This window comes from Monomorium pharaonis, chromosome 1, assembly GCF_013373865.1.
Source record: "Monomorium pharaonis isolate MP-MQ-018 chromosome 1, ASM1337386v2, whole genome shotgun sequence".
NCBI lineage: Eukaryota > Metazoa > Arthropoda > Insecta > Hymenoptera > Formicidae > Monomorium > Monomorium pharaonis.
In genome coordinates, this window is record NC_050467.1 from 7,991,454 (window position 1) to 8,013,364 (window position 21,911).

Genomic DNA, 21,911 nt, shown 5'->3' on the forward strand with positions numbered 1-21,911 from the left:
TTTTAAATATTTCGCTCGTAAAATTTGTGTCTTGGTCCGTTAATATTATATAATAAACGTATTCCGCCGTTCCGTATTCCAATACAATTTTCGTGACAAATTCCTTGCTCACGGTATTTGCTTCTTGATTCGGTATAGGTATCGCCTTACTAAATTTCGTAAGATAATCCTGAAAGGTTAGTACCGATTTTCATTTCTCGTTAACGTTAGTGGTCCTACTATCGAGCGCACATTTCTCGAAGGGTCGGCTAGGCGTATCTGTGATGACAAGAGATGCCTTTATTCTTTGAGAAAGTTTATTCTTTTGGCATAACTTGCATTTCTTTATGTACCGCTCTACATCGGCCGTTAATCCAGGCCAATTATGTTTTAATCATATTCGTTTCATTGTTCTTTTGATTCCTTGATGCTCTCCCGTAGGTGCATGATATTCATATAGAATTTGTTTTTTTTTTGTTTTTTGTATACGCTGGTTTGCATTCGTTCTCTTCTTTTTCATCTTCAGTAGATGTTTATGCGTGTTCGTTATCTTCGTCCAACGTGAGGACTTTATCCGCTGCTTCTGTAACGTGAGCTTCCCGCTTCACATTACGACTTAGCGTGTCAGCGTTTGCGTTCGCTCGACCGGCCTTATAAATGATTTCATAATCTTACTTTTCCAGTTTTAATCTCCATTGAATCAATCTTGATCCGGGATTGTTTACATTAAACAACCTATATGAGGGGTTTATGATCGGTCACGATCTTAAACTTAGTTCCGTATACATATGGTCGAAAAATGTTTTACAGCCCACACTATTGCGAGTAATTCTTTCTCGGTGGTGCTGTAATTTTGCTCTGCGCGATTTAATATTCTGCTCGCGTAAGCAATGAGACGGTCGTTGCCTATCAGTCCCTGTGATAATACAGTTCCGATTGCATAATCGAACGCGTCAGTGGTCACATTAAATTTTTTTGTAAAATTTGGATATTGGAGTACTGGGGCCGTCATTAACTTTTCTTTTATGGTAATGTATTGAAGGCTATCTGTTGCTCGGCGGCCTACGCGAATTTTTCGTTTTTTTGGTTAATTTAGTTAATGGTTTTGCGATTTTGGGAAATTCTTTAACGAATTTTCTATAATATCTGGCTAGGCCTATAAATAATTGAACATCTTTGACCTTTTGTGGTTTTGAAAAATCTCTTATTGCTTGCAGCTTCGCTGGATCGGGCGATATTCCGTCTTCGGAAATCACATGTACTAAATAATTTACTTCCTTTCGTAGGAATTCGCATTTGTCTGGATGCAGCTTTAAATTCGCTTCTCGTAAGCAATACTTCCGTTAATCACTTGTTATGTTCTTCTAGACTCGATCCGTATATCACTATGTCATCGAGACATACTAAGCATTTGAGTCCTTGTATTCCCATGAGTACTGAATTTATCAGTCTCTGGAATGTGGCTGGCGCATTTTTTAATTCAAACAGCATTCGATTGTATTCGTAATGTCCGTACGGCGTTGAGAACGCTGTCTTTGGTTTATCTCGCTCAGCCATTGGTATCTAATGATACCCTGACGCTAAATCTAGCGTTGAAAAATATTTGGCGTTCCCAAATTGATTCAGTATTTCTTCAATGTTGGGTAGGAGGAATTAATCACCAATAGTTAAATCATTGAGCTTTCTGAAATCGATTACAATTCGAAGCTTCGGTTTTCCGGACGAGTCAGCTTTTTTAGGTACCACTAATAGCGACGTGTTCCATTGACTCGTGTTAGCTCTGATAATGCCATCGTGTAGTATTTGTTTTATCCGCGTTTTATTCACCTCTTCCTTATGTTTTGCAGGGAGGCGATACGGTCGTACGTTGACCGGCGATGCGTCGGCTTGTGTACGTATCTCATGTTTCACTGCTGCGGTGCATGTCAGTAATTCTCCGCTTAAGTGGAATATGTCTTGGTATTCCTCGCATATCCGAGTGAGAGCCTGTCGTTCTTTCGAGTTGAGATGCCGGATGCGTAGTGTTTGTCAGATTCGCTCGCTCCGCGGGCGTTTATCTGTACATTCAGCATCTTTATTACCGCATATATTTGTTCATCGCTTTCGTCATGATCTTCAATGATCATTTGCGGTGTGCGTATTTTTATCGGCTTATCAGTAGTATTGACTATGCTGATTGCGCACGTTAAATTTTTCGGTTCGACCATCGGCCGATGTATACTCCGGGCTCTGTTTCTATTGCTTGTATTACCTCGGGTTGATTTCTATTGGTGGTTGCTCGGACAATGGTCTCACTGCACGGTTTTAGAGTGATTTTTACGTATGACTTTAATTTGAAGGTGACACCTGCAATTTGCAGTTCCTCTTTGCCGTAATCGCTACTTTATGTTTCTTCATAAAGTCGAGGCCTAGTATCCCGTCGTATTCCATCGGAAAGTCATCCTTTACCACATACATGGTATGTTTTATTTCTCGTTCGCCTAATTTGATATGAGCCTGCATACTTCCAATCGTATGCAATTGATGGCCCGTCACCCTACTAGGGTAATTCTTTCAGGGGAAATTTTGGTTTTACCTTTTAGCTTATTTAATCTTATCAGTCGTTGCGCCGGAATCGAAAAGCATGTTAATTTTTCCCGACCGCGTTTCTTGTATCGGAAGTGTAACTTGGTCGAGGTCGTAGCTCAGCTGGGCGGCTCGAGTTACCGGCGCGATTTGATATGACCGCGCTACTTTGCTCAGAGTCGGAGTTCTTTTTTCTTCGCGGTACAATTGCTTTTCGCGTATTATTATTTTTGCTATTAGTATTTTGTGGTTCCTGTGGGCTTTTTGACGTTTTATTAACGGTTTTCCCGTTTAGGTACTAACACTCATTTCGGGTGGCCGCGTTTCTTGCAGTGTTTGCAAAATTTTTCGAATGCGTTGACATGTGATTTCTCCGGTTGCGGTAACGCAAAGCGATTGGCATACCGGCTGCTTCGGCAATCTTTACCATGGTGCCCCAGTTTTCCACATTTCCGGCACTGCAATTTGCTTTTCTAATTTTCTCCGCTGGGCATATTATATTTCGACTTAGGTCGGTTAACGGCCGTTCCTTTTATTCTCTCTTCCGCGCTTGCGGCAGCTATTGCTTCTTACAGCATAGCATATCCGCGCGATCTGACTACTGCTTTCGTATCATTGCTAGGTCCTATTTGATAGTTTTCAAGCGCCTGCTGTTGTAAAATATCTAATATTGCGCGTTTATTTTCGATCATATAATGTTGTCAACCCTCTATCATGGACTCGTACAAGTCCATCGTTAATTTGTCAGCTTGAAGTCCGTATGTTCGCGCATTTTCTCCAGCTTTTTGTTTAAGCGTATTAAATTCGATTTGTAAATGCGTGGTGCTTTTCTTACTAGCATAACACGCTTCTAGCTCTTGTTTTAATTGCTCGAAATCTCGGACTTTTCGCGTCTGAAAATCTAACATCGCACGGCCTTTTAACTTTGTGCATAATATTGCTCCTAATAGAGTCACTTCGTCGGTTGGATCGATATTTTCTACCGCGTACGTCATCGCGCTTAGAAATTCTTGTAGTTTGCTCGCATTCCCGTCGAATTCTGGGATCATGCAACGCACTTCTTTTTGCGGTAGTGACCCGCAGCCTCTCCGATGTTGAACGTCATCGTCGTGGTCTACGAAGGTTGTTTCTCTTCGGCTGGGTCGCGATGGTCGATAATCATAAATGCGCTGTGTGTGTAGTTGCGTTTCTCGCACGGCGTCTATATCCGTTTGTAATCGGTGTATTTCTTGAATTACCGCGCGCAGTGTGTCTCGGACTTTGTCGTCCCTTTCTCGCGCTACATTGGGCTGTGCTGCTCTGGCGGCCGGATTTTCGCGGATTTCTCTCTGTATTTCTTGAATCTCTCTTTGCGTCTGCTATGAATCGTTGAGCTTTAGTTTGCTGAGCTCCCGATGCTTGTGCTTGTTCATTGGCACTCATTGCGTATCATTCAAGAATTTTTTGGGGATTAAATATATCCGAATCGTACAAAGTCAGAGAAAATTTACCCCGTGAGGATACACAGCTCGGAGTTCGGCTAAGGTACGGTCTCGTCCGTCTGATCTCGCGGTCTTGTCGTGTCGCGTAGTCAAATAGACTCGAATCGAGACTCGCGAAGGGAAATTCTCGCTCTCGTATCACGTGTTCGGGTAGCTCGCTATTGCCTTCAGGGGGATATTCTAAAGCCCTACGAATGTTATCCCGATCCTCGCGAACGGCTTGGGCCGCTTGCAAGGCTAATTCCAAATAATATATCGATCGCGCCACAGCTTTGCTAAATAGCCACGATTCGTTTCGTATCGGCGAGTTTCTATCGTCTGACATTCGCTATTGTTATTTATTTGCTAATGTTATTTTTTGATAACTAAGTTACCGGGGGCCTGCGTATTTTGAGTTTTCGGACGCGCTGGCTTATAAGTTATCTCGCATTACAAAAGTGTTTATCGGACTTACAGTAACGCAGTATATCGCTGCATGCTGCTGTCCGTCGTTTCGCCGCTTGGCTGGTGAGTCACGATGCGGTAGATCGGTGTCTTCTCCGATTACGCCACTATCGCTGTTGCCCTGTCCGATGGCAGAGCTCTAGCTCGATGGCTGTCTTTGCTGGATCTCGGGTCCGCAGATCAGCTGATCGACTCGGCTGCGTTGTGCAGGATCTTCGGCGAGTTTTGTTCGCTCTGATCGGCTTCCGCTCTTTTCTTGGCTTTTTTCTCTTTGGCTCTGAGTCCGTTAGGGAGTGTTTGTCCTTGATAGGTTTTTCGACAGTGAATCCCATCGCTGCCACCAGATTTGTTGTGCCCCTTATTAGAATGAGGGACACGGTAGTTAGGATCGTCTGTCGATACTCTTTGGATCAGGTTTCGTAAGAGATGAGCCAGTTGTGGTTTTGAATACTGTATATATTTTTTTACTAAGTTACACTGAATCCACTGAATTACATTTATTTCCTAACAAATCCATTTTTGGAACATTTTTCTACGAGTTTTTTAAAGAGTTACATTATTTTGAAGAAAATGTTATAAAAACAACTTTTTTATTTAAAATCAGCAATTTATAAAAAAATTGTTATAAAAAAACATTTTTAAAAAGAAAATTGAAATAAAAATTTTTAAGAGAAACAAATTTTTAAACTTCAAAGTTTAAAAATTTGTTTCTTTTAAAAGTAAACGATCCGATTTAAATACCGTGAGTGTGTGCATTTTACTCTTGGCATTACCCAGGATCAACGACGTGGACGTAGCAAGAATGTGACCTGCACGCGCGCGCGTATCTGTGATTAATAATGTATGTTGTTTAATAATGTATTTTACTCTTTTTACATCTAATAATTCTTATATTTATTGAGGTATACTGTTAATTAAATTTTTTATTTTTTTTTTGTCTTAAGTTGTCCCATTCTTTTTGCAAGGCGTGGCGGAGTGCTGCTAATATTTGAGCATTATGTTTTCTGACTCTTTGTTTTAGGATATCTCATAAATGTCCTATAAGGATTCATATCTGGACTTATAGCCGGCCACAGCATTTGGAGTATGTTTACGTGATCAAAGAAATCAGTTACTATTATAGACTTACTAGAATAGACTGCTTATGAAGGTAGTGGGGGTATCCGTCACTGAGAAAAAAACGTTAATATGAAACTGTCGTTAATATGAAGTTCTCTTTCTAAGTGGAAGAATAGTGGGGAAGCATAGCGACCAATAATGATGTCAGCGTGAGCGTGCTGTCATAGTATGCGTGTTGTTGATGTGACCTTCATGTGAGATTGGATGATCAAAACATATTTTGGGGTCAGTAAGTCTAACGTATGAATAATTTTATTTAAATAATTTAAATAATGGTGTTAAGTTGCTGCGTATGCGAAGTAGAATATGAAAAGAACCTTTCTCGCTGCTACGAAGTTACGCCCACTAGAAAAAGATAACCCATATTAACGACAATTATCCTTTTCTCAGTGACGGATACCCCCACCACCGTTTTTCCACCTCATAAGCAGTTTATTCTAGTAAGTCTATGGTTATTATTTGTGTGACATGTGGTCTCGCGTTATCTTGCATCAATAAGAAATTATCTCCAATGAATTTCTTGTAAGGCACAATGTATGAAATAATAATGTCTTCAATATAAACATGGGAATCCACATTACGCTAAAAAAAAGTGAAGGTCCGTATGACCGTCAGCCGATATTCCGACACAAACCATAATGGATCTACCATTAAAGTTTTCTGTCGTTTGTAAGGCTCATAAAGCAAATTGTTCTCCAGCACGACGATACACTTGTTGACGTCTATCGGGCATTCTGAGACAAATCTCGATTTGTCCGTGAATAACACACGACTCCAATCATGATAATTCCAATATTGATGTTTTATTGCAAAATTTAATTCAGCTTTGCGATGCTGATGTTTTAAAGCTGGCACTAAGACTGGTCTTCGACATTGAAGATTTTTCTCTGCAAGTCTTTGCCGAATGGTGTCGCTCACCTCCACTCCAATTTGTTGCAGATTATTTTTTATTTTGACTGACGTAATATGCCGATTTCTTAATGCCGATGTAATAATATATTGGTCATTTTGTGCTGTTGTACATCTTGGACCAGATTCAGGTCTTTGATCATAACTATCCGTTTTCACATATCTGTACACTCGCTGTACAGTTGTACGAGAAACGTTTAAAAAATTTGATACATAACGTTAACTCTTTCAATCATTAACCAACGCTACAATCTGTATACAATCAAAACAATACGCTCAATCTTTGTATAACGTAAACCAAAAAACGCTTCTCTTCTACACTCAACTTTTGTACAACCTGAATGTTGGAGAGAAGCGTTTTGGCGACATTTAAGTTGTACAAAAGTTAAGTGTATTATTTCGATACTTAAGGGGATCCGGGAGTGACAGAGTTACCGACATTTTTTGGGGAACTTGGATTTTCGAATTGGAGTAACAGAATGCAAAATCCTTTTACAGGATTAAAGTACGCACAAAAATGAAGGGGGCGATGTACAATTTGTTCTGATAAATAAAAAAAAATTGTTATTTATTAGTCACTTAACGACAATATTTGCTTCATACAAAAAATCTATAGTTTATATGTATAAAATAATCACGTCGCCCCCTAGACAAAAACTCTCAGGAATAATATCGTGCAATTAGAAATAAGATTAGAATCCTAGAAAAAAAGATTCGCATTCCGCAAATTGGAAAATGAAAAAACGAAAATTTGGGTTATGTACACGTAAAAAGTCGATAAGTAGAGCAATATAAGAAACAATTTTTTTGTTTTCAATATAAAATCCAATTTATAGATTAATATTAATATGTGTACTTTAATTCTGGAAAAGGATTTCTAAATCTATACAAGAATTACATATGAAATCTCATAATGATGTGCACGAATGACTCTACATTATCGACCTCGATCAAATTTCAAAGGCACTCCTGGATCCCCTTAACTCATTTTTGCAACAATATCAGTATCATTATTGCAACAAGTTGTTGTTTTTGTAACATTTTCTTCAAAATGACGTAACTCTGTTAAAAAAAAATCGATGTAACGCTGTTAAAAAAAATGTTCAAAAATGAATTTGTTAGGAAATGAATGAGCTTAAAAACTCATACATTTTTAAACCAGTTGACTTTTTTACGTAACGATTAAAAAATTTTTTCTCATTTTTTAAGCACTATCTTCAATGCCCGCCATTTTGTAAAATGTTTGTCAAAATTTAGTTTAATTACGGTTTATATGGTTTTCAAGAGGAAAGTTTAAACTTTAATTTGAGCTTTGATTCATCTCGATACGATAATTTTTGACGGAGTTGTCGCTATTGAAAGATATTAAAAAATTTAAGAAAAATTAGATGGTCTGTTTTTTTGTGGGTGGGTGTATTTTTTCTTATTTCTTCCAAACTCCGTTTACTTTAACTCTCGAATCGAACTCTCTACTTATCTTCACCTTCTTCTTTTTTCGTCTTTTCTTCTTTGCTCATCTCATGATTTTCTATTGTATTATTCTTTTCTCTCATGTTAACCATTTCCGATAATATTTTCTCCTTAACTTACTTTTATTTTTCATTATCTCTTTTATTTTATCCTCATTTTCCAATTTCGCTCTTATTAACTCATTAATCATTTTGCTATTCTTGTTTCTATTTTTAATTTATCTTTCATAAAATCCTTCACCCATTCCCTAGTAAGTTTTCTTTTTATCTTCGCCTCTTTAATTACTACATTATCTTTTCTCTAACTTTTTTCTTTTTCTATTACCATTCTCCTGATCTTATTTATCTTCCTCAATCCCTTATGTAAATTTATTTTTGAATTCCAGTAACTACCCCACTAAAATAATTCGTGATATCTACGTTAATGCTACGTGGATCGGCATCGTGAAATCCACGTGAATATTTGAGTGGACATCCGGTCAAAAACAGTACTAGAATTCACGTGGATGCGATCATATATTCGACGTAGAAACCACGTAAAAATTTTAGGAATTTTAGAAACATCTTTGTATACGTATACTCTCTCAATTTTTTGGAGTGAAACGTTATTCCAAAAGAATGGGATTTCACTCTAAGTGATAGTGAAAATACGGCCCCTTGAAATGGAGTGATATGTCACTTCTTATAAGAACTAATTTTTCACTCGTTAAGTGATTTCTTCATTTGACTGGAGTAAAGGTTTCACTTTTCTTGTAGCGAATCGTTCACCTAATTATATATTATATATAAAATGAGTAAGTCATGCAAGTATTATGTGGCGGTCTTCTTCCACATCGGGCAGAAACTAATTATTGCTTGTCTTAATCGTGTTGTGGATGGTCTTTATGTAGCGCGTCGGGTGCACCTTATTCCCAAGAGATTTACGCTGCCTGTCGACGGCGCCGTGCACTAACTGACAGACGAGCGCGCAGCGTTTCTCGAAATATCCATGTAAATTCCCTATAAATATTTCTTAATAGATATATCCACAGAAAATCTAATAGATATTTTGAAGATAAAAGGATTCGATGCAGTGATGAAAAAAGAACATTGCATCCACGTGGATAACTTGTGGAAAAAACCTGCGTGACATCCACGTAACGTAATCTATGTAAATCACGTGGATTCCACGTGGATGTCACGTAACTATTTTATTTGAGTACTACCCCCTTATAACAATTATTTCTATTATTTCTATTCGTGTTGTTCTATCTCCATCCATCTTCTTCATTTTCTCCTATCTACCATTAGCTCTCTTATCGCTTTTTTACTCTTTTCTTCAGTTCCTCTGCTTCCTTTATCTTTTTATCCCAAATCTTTTTGAATTTCTTTATTTCTCTCTTTAATTCCTCTTTTACATTCTCTATAAACTCCAAGCTATCTCTCCTTTCTAACATCTTGAATGTCACCTTATTGCTATTACCTTTTTCTAACATTAAAATTTCTTGCTTTTTGTCTATCTTTTTTTTAACCCTTTTTTACCTACTTATCGCTGATCCTGTATCTCTAACTTCCTTACTTCCTCTTTCCGCGCTTTTGTCTGTCATAACCTTTATGCTTTGCCTACTATTTTCTTTCGCCTATCCTACCTTTTTTCTTTTCTTTACCTTGCCTTCACGTCTGTCGCTTCTTTTAAATTCCTTTCTCACGTACACGCCTTCTTAACTCTGCTACTTATCTCTGTCTTTCTCTTAATTTATCGCCAATTAACTTTAATCCATCGCCAGTTACTCACATCTCGCGCATGCGCGACAAACGTGATATCAATGCAGTACTCACTTGGATAAAAAGAAGTACCAGTTCAATAAAAATATTCTACTTAATATTAATTTTAATAAAATTGAATGTATGTCTGTATTTTGTTTCAGATTGGCAAGAAGAGATTAAATTACCATCTAGAATAACAATAGAATTGCGACCGCGTAACAACATGGCTTGGTGGCAAGTGCAAGCAGCATCTATGAATCCTAGAGTCCGCACGCTACTACCCATACAAAGACGCCTCTCAAGTTTATTAATATTTTTGCAACAGCGATGGCGACTCGCAAAATATACCACGGTATCCTAACATCTACTTAGCAATTACATTTTAATATTTATGTCCTTATAATATTTTCTTCTTATTTTTTGTTGCATATGACACTTAAATTTTTTTACATAAATTTAGGTTTTTAAAATGGAATTGTTTGGCTTTTGGAAATTCTTCGCATATTATCAACTATATATACTGAAATTTATTTAGACATTCATGGTGGTGATCCTGTACAAACTAAAAAAATTTACATAAACTAAAAGAAATATTGTATTAAATATTAAAGTGAGATTATTAAACAAACATTTTGTATACACAAAAAATTTTATTTATAGAAAAATATATTTTATTATTTAATAATATTTTTTATAAGTTAGAAAGAAGAAATATCAAATAATAGTTAAAATAATTATAGTCGTGTTTTCTAGACTATTATAATATTGAAATAAAAATATTTCACTGAAAAAGATTATTAAATTTTTTAAACAAGTTTAAGTTATATAACCAAGATTATTTTTGCCACATTACGTTATTCCTTAATTATTTTTACTAATTATAATATTTTTATTTATTTATTAATTCTATTTCTTTTTACCGTTTTAAAAATTTTTCTTGTTACTGGGAAATACTTATAATAATTTTTAATTGATGCCTTTTTTTACGTGCATACTATTTTTATACAATTTTGCGTAATTTTCCCCCGCTTGGTATATATTGCAATAAATTATTCTTATTATTATAAGCATAATATTACTATTGTTCTTGCCTATATATAAAGTAATAATTGTTGAATATATTAATTTTATATTAATGTTTTTTTGTACTATATTTTTTTTTGTTACTTATAGTGCTCTACTGTGGATCTTGTTAATGACGTAAAAGACACTTGTTTATTACGAGTTGCTCCCCCGGAAGGATGTAAAATCGCTTTACCGATGGTTAATCTTGGAGAATATCTCACTAGCAACAGCGTCAGCTTGAACTCATACGAAAAGCGTCTCGGTTTGAAGAGCTCGAAGGAAGATTTGTTGGGATCCGTCCAATACTTAAAAGGAGTAGGGAAAAAAGGCATTAAACGATATAAATCAGATAAAAAGGTCTTAAATCGTACTGACGAAAATTGTACGCTGCCAGATGTCAGTAGCGACGTGGACCTCTTGGAAACGGGAAGCAATATATCCGAAAAACCTACAATTATAAATAATATAGAGAAATCGTCGTCGGAACATCACTCAGAACCTAATAGATTTCCTGGTAGAGAAACTATTGAAAGGATTCGAAAGGGTTGGAATGTCGAGGAAGCGAATACGATTACTGTAGGTGATCTTTTTCTAATGGTATGTGCAACATTATGTTTATTACTATATATAAATACATTTAAGGAGATATTTTTAAAAGTTTGTTAACGTACGAATTGTTTACAAAATTTTAAACGCATTTTCCCCAAAACATTTTTCAAAATTGTTGTCACAATAACTCATTCTATCTATACTACTTAAAAAAAAATCGGGAACACTTTGTATACCGAATATTTAGGCTATTTTTAAATTGCTGGAACTCAGCGAAAAATCATCGAAGAAAAAAAATCCAAAAAACGTTTTAAAGCTTATAACTTCTTCTTTTAACCGCTTTTGCGCGATTCTAGTTATCTTTCTTTTTATCTACATGGCACAATGATGAAGCTTAATCCGTTAAATTGAAAATTTTTAATGCGACTGCGCTTAATTGCTGCGCTGCGTCTCGCGTAAAATAAAATTATAGAGAATTTCTATTATTTTCATTTTGTAGCGGAATTTTTTCTCTTTATTTTGAGTGGTTGTCCATTGCTGTGCGATTTTTTTTTGACCGAGTTATTGACATTTTAAGAAAAAATGGTTTGACTTTCATTACTTGTTACTTGTGAACAGATCAACGTACGGTGCTTAGCAAAAAAACGTTGAAAAGCTGAAAATTTGCACTTTTAAACGCTATTATTAATTTTTTCATAGATTTACTTTTTCTAACAGCAAATCGCATTCAAAGATTATCTAAAAAATCGCATATTTTACGGTTTTCATTTAGTTCAATATCGTGAAGAAAGATCAATCACATCGTTAAAACAAAGTTTTATAATACGATTACTCCCCAGTAATAGACACTAATGTTCTTTGATTAATTACTGTTTGTAAATGTTCTCATATGTTTATGTACCTCTCAATAATGTCCTGTGGAATTTCATACCAAATTTGCCTAAACGTTTCTTTTAACTAATTAATCAGTATTCGAAAGTACAAACTTTTCATTGTTTTCTTGCAAAGCACTGTACGTTGATCTATTCACGAGTAACAAGCGATGGAAAGTCAAAACGACCATTTTTTCTTAAAATATCAATAACTCGTTAAAAAAAATCGCACAGCAATAGACAACCACTCAAAATAAAGAGAAAAAATCCCACAAGATGTAAATCACAAATTCTCTATGATTTTTCACGCAAGATGCGTAGCAAAGTCGCATCAAAATTTTTATTTTAACGGGTTAAGCTTTATCATTATGCCACGTTGGTAAAAAGAAAAATAATTAAAATCGCCAAAAAGTGTTTAAAAAAAGATGTTTTAAGCTTTAAAACGCTTTTTGGATTTTGTTTCTGCGATGTTTTTTCGCTGAATTTCAGTAGTTTGAAAATAGCCTAAATTTTCGGTATACAAAAAGTGTTCCTTTTTTTTGTAGTGTAGTTTTAATCCAATTGACTCAAAATTTTTAAAAGATATCATTTGTAACATTTTTCTCTTTTGTCTGATTCTCAGCCAAATAGAAGTTTCAACTTTCCGCCTTTTCTGATTAAAAAAAATCTTGAAGGAAGTGGAAAAATTAAATTGTTCTTTTTATGGGTGTCAATTTGAAAAAATCAATTTTTTTAATTTGTTGGATGAGAACTATATTTGTATAGAATTTTTTGAATTTTTTACTATAATTTTTACATTTTAAATCATGGCAGTGAGTCATTTATTCATACGTTCATATGCAAGTAATTACAAACAAAATATTTTCTAACGTTTAAAAAAATTTGTAAAGAATATTTAAATATCAAAGACTAAATGTACAAAGTTTCAAGTTTATAATTTTCATGTTCCCTCTCCCCCCCTCCAATTAAAAAAGGATACAAAAAGTGGTCGAAAGTGAAAATGTGTTAATTTAATTTAATTTAGGTAAATATCTAGAAGTGATATACATTTCATTTTTATATTAATTGTGTTGATTATAAAAAACATGTGTTTTTGAGAGAATGGCACTTCTGGAAATTTACTTTATTTGTCATTAAAACAAGTAAAATCGTAATTTGCTTATTTATTTACACTTTATTATTAGAAATATGTGTTCTAATTTTCTAAGTTTAACAGTTTGGTCGTGAATCAAAGATTATACTTGAATACTGGTGGGAGTGGCTGCCTACCGAACAATACACAACTGAATCAGCGTCATCGAGTATCATCCGTGACAATAGTTTATGTTTGGTTTTACAAAAACTATTGTCACTGGCAAAACACAATTATGGCACAAACAAAGTAAGAAAACTATCTTATTTATTTATTTGAATATAGACTTTCTCTGTCTATTTCAACACGATTTTCTAATGTTACAAATTTTTGGTTAGGTATACGATAACACATCGGGAAGTAACGAAACGGTAATCTCATCTCGAGTCCCATCTATAAAGGAATCTACTTTTAGAAGACCTCTTATCCCACAAACATATCATAAGATTGGTACAGCTGACGCATTTAAGACCCAACTTGATGTAAGTGTTATTATAGTTCATTTTGCATGTAGGAGATACAGAATTATAGGAAATTACTCATTACTTATAACAAAGTAAAAATTCAGATTTCTTTATTTAAAAATAATAAGAAGCTTGTGTAAAATAAAATTTTATGGTATTGGGTTGAAGGTACATATGTTAACCCGTATTTTACACATGTTAACCGTATGTTCCGTTATATATATGTTGTCGATTTCAATTAATACTTTAAGTAATTTTTGTTCCTTTAATTAACATTTCAGCATCTTTTTATTATTTCTTTTTCTATTAAAATTTTAATTGTACATTATGTAACAAGTGCGAGAAGTCGGCTATTGCTCACGAGCAGTGCCGCCAGAAATGAAGCTTTGGTACCAACCATATAGCAGAAAACATTGAGAGTTGACACAGGCCGGTTTTAAATGTCCTTAGGTCATAGTCAATGATTTGTAGTAAACAAATATGGTTTCTGTTTCTGTCATCAATCGAGCATTCCATCAATATCGGAAAACGCACGATGTCGTTAGACGTGCAGGTCAGGGTCGTAGAAGAAACACAGCTATTCGAAACTGAAAAAGAAACACAGAAGATAGACATTTAGTTAGAAATGCTGTACGTCATCGACTTATAACAAGACGGCAATTAAGAGATAATGTCTTCCCTCGTCGCTCTATTAGTCTAATGACCATCACACGACGCTTGAATGAATCGAATTTGCGAGCCGGAAGACCTACACGTGGACCACTAATCAGTGAAGTCAATCGTCGCTTACGATTAGCTTACGCACGTTGTTACATCAATTGATGTTTCAGTCAGTGGATACGCGTGTAGTTTTCCGAAGAGTCTCGCTTTACACTATACGGAAACGATAATTGTTTGCAGGTTTGGCGATATCACGGAGATACGTTACCGTTTAAATTGTATCCAGCCAATTCGTGCATATGGTGGTGGATCTGTGATGGTCTGGGCCATCAATTTATGACCGTACACCTTTAGTCGTGATTCCGTGATTCTCTTGGAGCGCGTTGGTATATTGAAGAAGTTTTGCAGCTTTATGTACTACCATTAAGACGCAGACTTGGAAGAACATTTATCTTCATGCAGGATAACGCTCGACATGTTGCCAATATCTGCCAACATTTCTTTTTAGAAAATGATATAACTCTTTTAAACCATTAGCCCAGAACTGAATCCCATTGAACATGTCTGGAATATGCTTGGGATGTGTTCGGGCAGCTCACTATCACGCTACCAATGCAAACAAAATGATGTTCATGGAGCCAATAGCGCAGCAGTAACGTAACTGGTGCTTAATTCAAATTAAATTAATTAAATTTAATTAACCTAAATTTGACCAAAATGGAAGGAGAAAATACCAATAAAAAAAACTTAATATTAACTTTGACATGCACAGTGCACAAATTAATTTCATTCGTCATCTTCATCTGAAAGTGATGAAATGGAAATTTTATAAATGCATAGAAAACGTAAAAAAGTATCAACAATAGAAAATTATGTTGAATTAACAGTAACAAAAGTAACTGATCGGCAATTTAAAGCTCATTTCATTATAATACAAAAAGCAATATTAATAAATTTTTATTTTATACAAAATATTAGTTACATCAACTAAAATTAAACTTCATATTATATTTAAAAATTTGTTTTAAATATGTAATATTACACGTAATGAATAAATAATATTTGATTTAGAATGTCTGGTGCAACTTTCGATTACATATTATCTCTTATTACTGAAAAATTACAAAGACAGACAATTGGAACGTCAATGATTTTTCCACGCAAACAGTTATTGTTAGCGTTAGAGATTAGCTATTCCAGACTCATTAAGATATAATATATATTATACATATAAAATTATTTTATGTAACTACATGCAGTAAAAAAATGTAGCTTTATAAATATGTTTGTTCTACACTAGCCATCCAATAACATTTAAAAAATTGTATAATTTTCTATTAAAGTAGCAAGGTATGTTTTCCTAAGATCAAATTGTTATGATTCTTTAGTATATAAAAAAAGCAAAACAAAAATTAAAGCAAATAAAAGCAAGCAATCCAGTAGATAAAAAGCATTGCATGTCACCAATTACAACATTTTATTTTATTGTAGTGATAAATACAATAGAACAGAATGTTTTGATTGATAAATCGTGACATGTATGGATGACGCGACGTATGGATATCCTCATTGAGAACTCACTGGCTGCGTTTGAAAACGTTACCCGAGTACTCTCGGGGATCATTCTATCTTTGCTCCCCGTTGAAAGTGGAATAAGGATAGAATGACACCCGAGAGCAACCGGATAACAGTTTCGAACGCAGCCATTCTAACATAATTTGTAACACTTACATTTTTTAATTCTTAGATCAATTTGCGAGAGGTTTGATGTGGGCAGAAGTACAGCGCTTTATGTAACAAGACGTGTTACAAATGCATTAATTGTGCTGGCACTTTATATAATTAAATGTCCTACAGGTGAAAAAGTTCGCCAAATGTGGATCAAATTTGAAACTATCAATGGTTTTTCGAAAATAATTGGTGCCATTGATAGGGACACATATTTGTATCCCAGCGCCTAAGCACAACTCCGAAATTTACATTAACCAAAAAGGCCATTATTTTATTCAATTACAGGTAAAGTCGGGTTTACGACAGGCGTAGTAATACCGACATAGGGCCGGTTTCACGGGAGCATCCCAGATGCGCACAGTAATAAACGGACACAGCAGGTTGAGTGAAACGGACACAGACCAAATGCGCATGGACCAGATGCACACGGACCAAATGCGCACGGACCAAATGCGCACAGACCAAACGGACACAGTAACTAACAAACTTACCACATGGATTGCGACTTTTCGGGCACCTCTACCGACGGGGTGGGTGCGGGAGGGGGAGGGGGGAAGCCCCCCCTGTGTGTGTGTGCGTGTGCGTGGGTGTGGATGGGTGCAAAGCATTCTCTGCACCACATAGGTGTGCGCATTTGGTCCGTGTGCATCTGGTCTGTGCGCATTTGGTCTGTGTCCGTTTATTACTGTGCGCATCTAGGACTCACTCGGTTTCACCATCTCCGGTTATCTTAACCGATCGATTATTCCATCGAAATTGACCAATCGCATTTGTTAATTTGGTAGTTATTCAATTTAGGGGAGGCAGCTCCGAAGACCTCGATTTTGACATATGTTATCAAGGTCATCCTCCTGAGTGACCTTCGAAAGATTTTAGCCGTCGCTCGTGATTCGTTAAAAAGTTATTAACAAAAAAAGTTTCATAAATATGACACATAATTATTCAGTATAGGAGTACATCATATGGTTTTGCGACTTTCCACGCGTAGCGAGATCCATTCCCCCTACTTACAGAGCGAAACGACGTCCACGCCTGTACTTTACCACAAGGGTTTGCGACTTTAGATTTAAAATTGTGGCCAAATAGCGAATTAAAAATGTTTGGGTTAGGTTAGGTTAGGAAAAAATACGGGGAGGGGTGCAAGGGGAGGGGCGGAGCCCTTCCCTTGCCCACACGTTCTCTCCCTGGTAGCACACAAAAGTTTCTACAATGTTGCAGAGACATAACACTGAAATGTTGAAATTGTTTCAGTAACGTTATGTTATGTTTCTGCAATGTTTCTGTAAGGTTGCAGCAATGTCAAAATGTCCGCTTTGATCCGCAAGAACGTTTCTGAAATATTACGGAAATATGTTGTGGCAGTTTTCGGTTAAGTCTCTGCCATGTTTCTGTAAGGTTGCAGCAATGTCAAAATGTCCGCTTTGGTCCGCAAGTACGTTTCTGAAATATTACGGGAACATGACTATCCCAGATAGTAAAAGTCGCCGTTATTTTGATGTTTTAAAAAATATTTGGGGGACATGTCCTATATATGCAGCACTTCCATTATAAAAATTTACTTGGCGCGAATCACCGTGTCTCTTGATAAATATAAGATAAAATAAAGAAATCTGAATTTTTTTTTTTTTTAATTCCAATCGTTATATTGTAATTGTTATTTTTATAAATCTCAGCATTAAAAACTGAACATAAAATTCTGTACTTTCACTAACAGTACAGGGATGTTAGACTCAGAAATCGCTATTTCGAAATTGTAAGAAGCACTTTTATTACAGATTCTTATTCGGAAGAATCATACGAACATATTATACAAAAATGTAACTGGAAAAAAGTTGAGAATCATTGTGTAAACAATGAAAGAAAGTAAAAATTTTCGTTTTTTGGCAATAAAAAGAAATTTGTTATTGTTAACGAGAAACAAAAAATATGAGCTTATAGGTATTAAAAATATCTATTAAATAGTAGCGTTTACTACTCTTTAAAAGTCCTGAAAATTTGAACCCGGACAATTCATAACTTTTAGCACAAAGCTAATTGTTATTTAAAAAGATACTTTTTTTGCAACGTTACTCTACAGCATGGAATGCATTATCTTGTGAAAATGCGTTTTACTCCTTAAGTTTCCATGTGCACTTGAAAGCTAAGTGAAATTTTTATATTAAATTGTTTAAAAAGTGCTTCAAACGGGAAGGTTCATTTTTTCTCATAAACATCTGTTTGTATTTTCAATATATTGAAACCAAATTGGTTATTCGATTACTGCTATTTTTCTATATTAAAAAAAAAATTTATTCTATGTTTATTAGGACCGGAGATAATGCTTTTTTATTTTAAATCACTGTGACGTTTGTTAATAATATTAAGAGCTGTGTAGAGGAGAAGGCTGAAACTTCTGTATGTTTTATTTACGAGAACAACTGTTGACAAATTCCGTTGAAACAAACATTAAAATATAAGCGTTTTTTAACATTTGACCGAGAGATTTGGATGGCACATGCGCATCATGGGTTCAGTTCGCATGCGAGTCCGCGCTGCTATATCTGGCGCGGCAGGAAAAAATCGCTTTTTTTCAGCAACTAATGGATAGAATAAGATGACTTTTTTTATTAACAAAAAATTTTTTTAATCATTAAAAAAAATTTTTTATTTTTTTAAAAGTTATAGTTTTATGTTTATAATAAAAAACTTTTTTAGATTATTTATTATAAAAAAATAAGTAATTTTATAATAATCTTTTTTTCAAAAAATTAAACGAGTCATTGATATTTAAAATTTCGTGACGTTACAAATGTTTACGATTGTAAACAAAAGCAATTTTTTATTATATTATGTAAATTAGTATTAAGATTATAATAAAATTAATTACTTTTTTATAATAAATAATTTGAAAAATGTTTTTTATTATAAACATACAATTATAACTGATTCTTTAAAAAAAAAAAAACTTTTTTAATGATTAAAAAATTTTTCGTTAATCAAAAATTTTTGAAAATTTATTCGGAAATATCCGTTAAATACACAGGGGATCCATTGGACCCCACACTTCAACACCGTGCTCTTTCAACCCCTGTACAGAGCAAACTAATCGATCAACGCCAATGAGTCTTGCTATATATGGTACCTCAAATAAGAGATAAATGGTGTCATAGATTTAAGGTTTTGAATACCTTAGCGAAAACTTGGACATGAATTTTTTGGGGGTCCACTGGACTCCACGTGTACAGTAAGGGTTAACATTAATATATTAATATCTATATATACATATATACTATACAGGGAGGCCGAAAATTTTCGACATTGCGCTTGCATAGAGATAGAACGGACTAAACTGAGTAGAAAAGTTCTCTACCATTTTACAATTGTCGTAATAGTTAACAAGTTATTAGTTAAGAAAAAATAGCCATTTTATCTACCGCCGAATATTAGCAAGCGCGCGGCAGCGCGAGACAAGATGAGACCGCTCAGCGAGACGCGCGTCCACAGTCACTAGAAGCTTGTAAACAACTATAATAAATATATATAATAAAAAAATTTTTCAATTATTTTTTTGTTGCATTCTAGAGTTAGTTAGACTCTATCTGTAACGTACAGATTTTCAGTACTAGCCTTTTTTTTTATTTTTTATTAAAGTAATAGTAACGGTAACAGTAACGCGTTACTTTTATGAAGTAATGTTCCAAACCTGTATGTACGTATGTACGTATCTATGTATGTACATATGTACGTATGCATGTATGTATGTACACAGTAAAAAATTTTGTGTTTTCTTGTTAAAAAATATCCTGGTTAAAACTTTTATGTTAAAATTTAACATATTTGCTTGTTACTTTAACATATTGCTGTTGTGTTAATTCAAGTAAAGTGTTAAATTACTAGAATAACTAAAAAAAGTGTAAAAGTAACACAATGTGCACGTACTTTTAATTTTATACCCTAAATATGTTCTTTATTATTAATGATAGGATTTAGCTCTTAAAATTGACAGAAAAAAATGTTGAATTTACTCTATAATTAAGTTTTAACAAAGACCATTTCATTTTTGAGGACTTTACTATTTACCCTGAGATGGCGCATTTCTCGTGAAAAAAATTTACCTATTAGGTGAATAAAAGGGAGTCGCCAAGAACTGAGAATCAAATACGATTGCATTCACATATATTATAATATTGGACTGATTCCAATAATATACACACAAAATTTTTATCGATGATCCTGGAACGATCTACCAGGTGTGTCGGTAATTCCTTTCCGGTTTTTGTCAACAGATGTCACTAGTCATAAGTATGAAATGTTATGATTTGATACATATGTCATTTTATTCTACTGACATTAACCTTTAAACTACACAAGTTACGTTCCGCCAAAATAACAGCGTTATAGATTTATAATTTTTTGAAAATGTCGAGTTTTGTGCCTGAAAACGTGCATTTGCGGCACGCATTACTTTTCTTGTTTCATCAAAAGAAAAAAGCCGCTGAAAGTCATCGTTTGCTAGTAGAGACTTACGGTAAGCATGCTCCAACCATAAGAACATGTGAAACGTGGTTTCGACAATTCAAATGTGGTGATTTCAACGTTCAAGACAAAGAACGTCCTGGTAGGCCGAAAACGTTTGAAGATGCGGAATTGCAGGAGTTATTGGATGAAGACTCAACACAAACTCAAAAACAATTAGCAGAAAAGTTGAATGTGAGCCGAGTAGCAATTTGTGAACGATTACAAGCGATGGGAAAGATCCAAAAGATGGCAAGATGGGTGCCACATGAATTGAATGACAGGCAATTGGAAAATCGAAAAATCGTCAGTGAAATGCTGCTTCAAAGGTATGAAAGGAAGTCATTTCTGCATCGAATAGTAACGGGTGGTGAAAAATGGATTTATTTCGAAAATCCCAAGCGAAAAAAATCATGGTTATCACCTGGCGAAGCCGGCCCATCGACTGCAAGGCCAAATCGCTTTGGTCGCAAGACCATACTCTGTGTCTGGTGGGACCAGGTTGGTGTCGTATATTATGAACTGTTGAAACCTGGAGAAACAGTTAATACTGATCGCTACCGACAACAAATGATCAATTTGAACTGTGCATTGATCGAAAAACGTCCACAATACGCTCAAAGACATGATAAAGTGATTTTGCAGCATGACAACGCGCCGTCTCATACAGCAAAACCAGTCAAAGAAATGTTGAAATCACTTGGATGGGAAGTTTTATCGCACCCGCCGTACTCTCCAGACCTGGCTCCATCCGACTACCACCTTTTCGCATCGATGGGGCACGCGCTTGCAGAGCAGCACTTCGCCGATTTCGAAGAAGTTAAAAAATGGATCGATGAATGGTTTAGCTCAAAGGAGAAACTGTTCTTTTGGAATGGCATCCATAAATTGCCTGAGAGATGGACAAAATGTATAGAATCAAATGGCCAATACTTTGAATAAGTAAATTTTAACTATCCATTGTAAGTAACGTGTTTTCTTTAGAGAAAAAACCGGAAAAGAATTACCGACACACCTGGTATATATGCAATTGTAAACATTTTTTTCAGCATTTCTAGAATAATTATTATTTAACATATATAATATGTTAAATTAATATATATAATGTGTTAAAATAATATTATAATTGTGTAACGTGTTAAAATAACATATATAATATGTTATTGTTACACGTTATACACGATACATTAACATTATTATAATGTTAAAGTAACATATTACATGTGTTACTT

At 34.8% G+C, this 21,911-nt stretch overlaps 1 protein-coding gene across 9 annotated transcripts in view; it reads left to right on the plus strand.

Annotated features, from left to right (window-relative positions):
* Positions 1–21,911, plus strand: part of LOC105837488 — a 253,276-nt gene that overhangs the window by 15,791 nt on the left and 215,574 nt on the right. For all 9 annotated transcript variants that reach the window (XR_004963966.1, XR_004963965.1, XM_036289208.1 and 6 more), the window contains 4 exons: positions 9,874–10,064; positions 10,886–11,374; positions 13,415–13,579; positions 13,669–13,812. Coding sequence is in view for 7 of the 9 variants with exons in the window: in XM_036289208.1 (XP_036145101.1) it covers positions 9,874–10,064; positions 10,886–11,374; positions 13,415–13,579; positions 13,669–13,812 (989 nt within the window). In the remaining 2 variants the exon portion in view is untranslated. The remainder of the gene's footprint in view (positions 1–9,873; positions 10,065–10,885; positions 11,375–13,414; positions 13,580–13,668; positions 13,813–21,911) is intronic.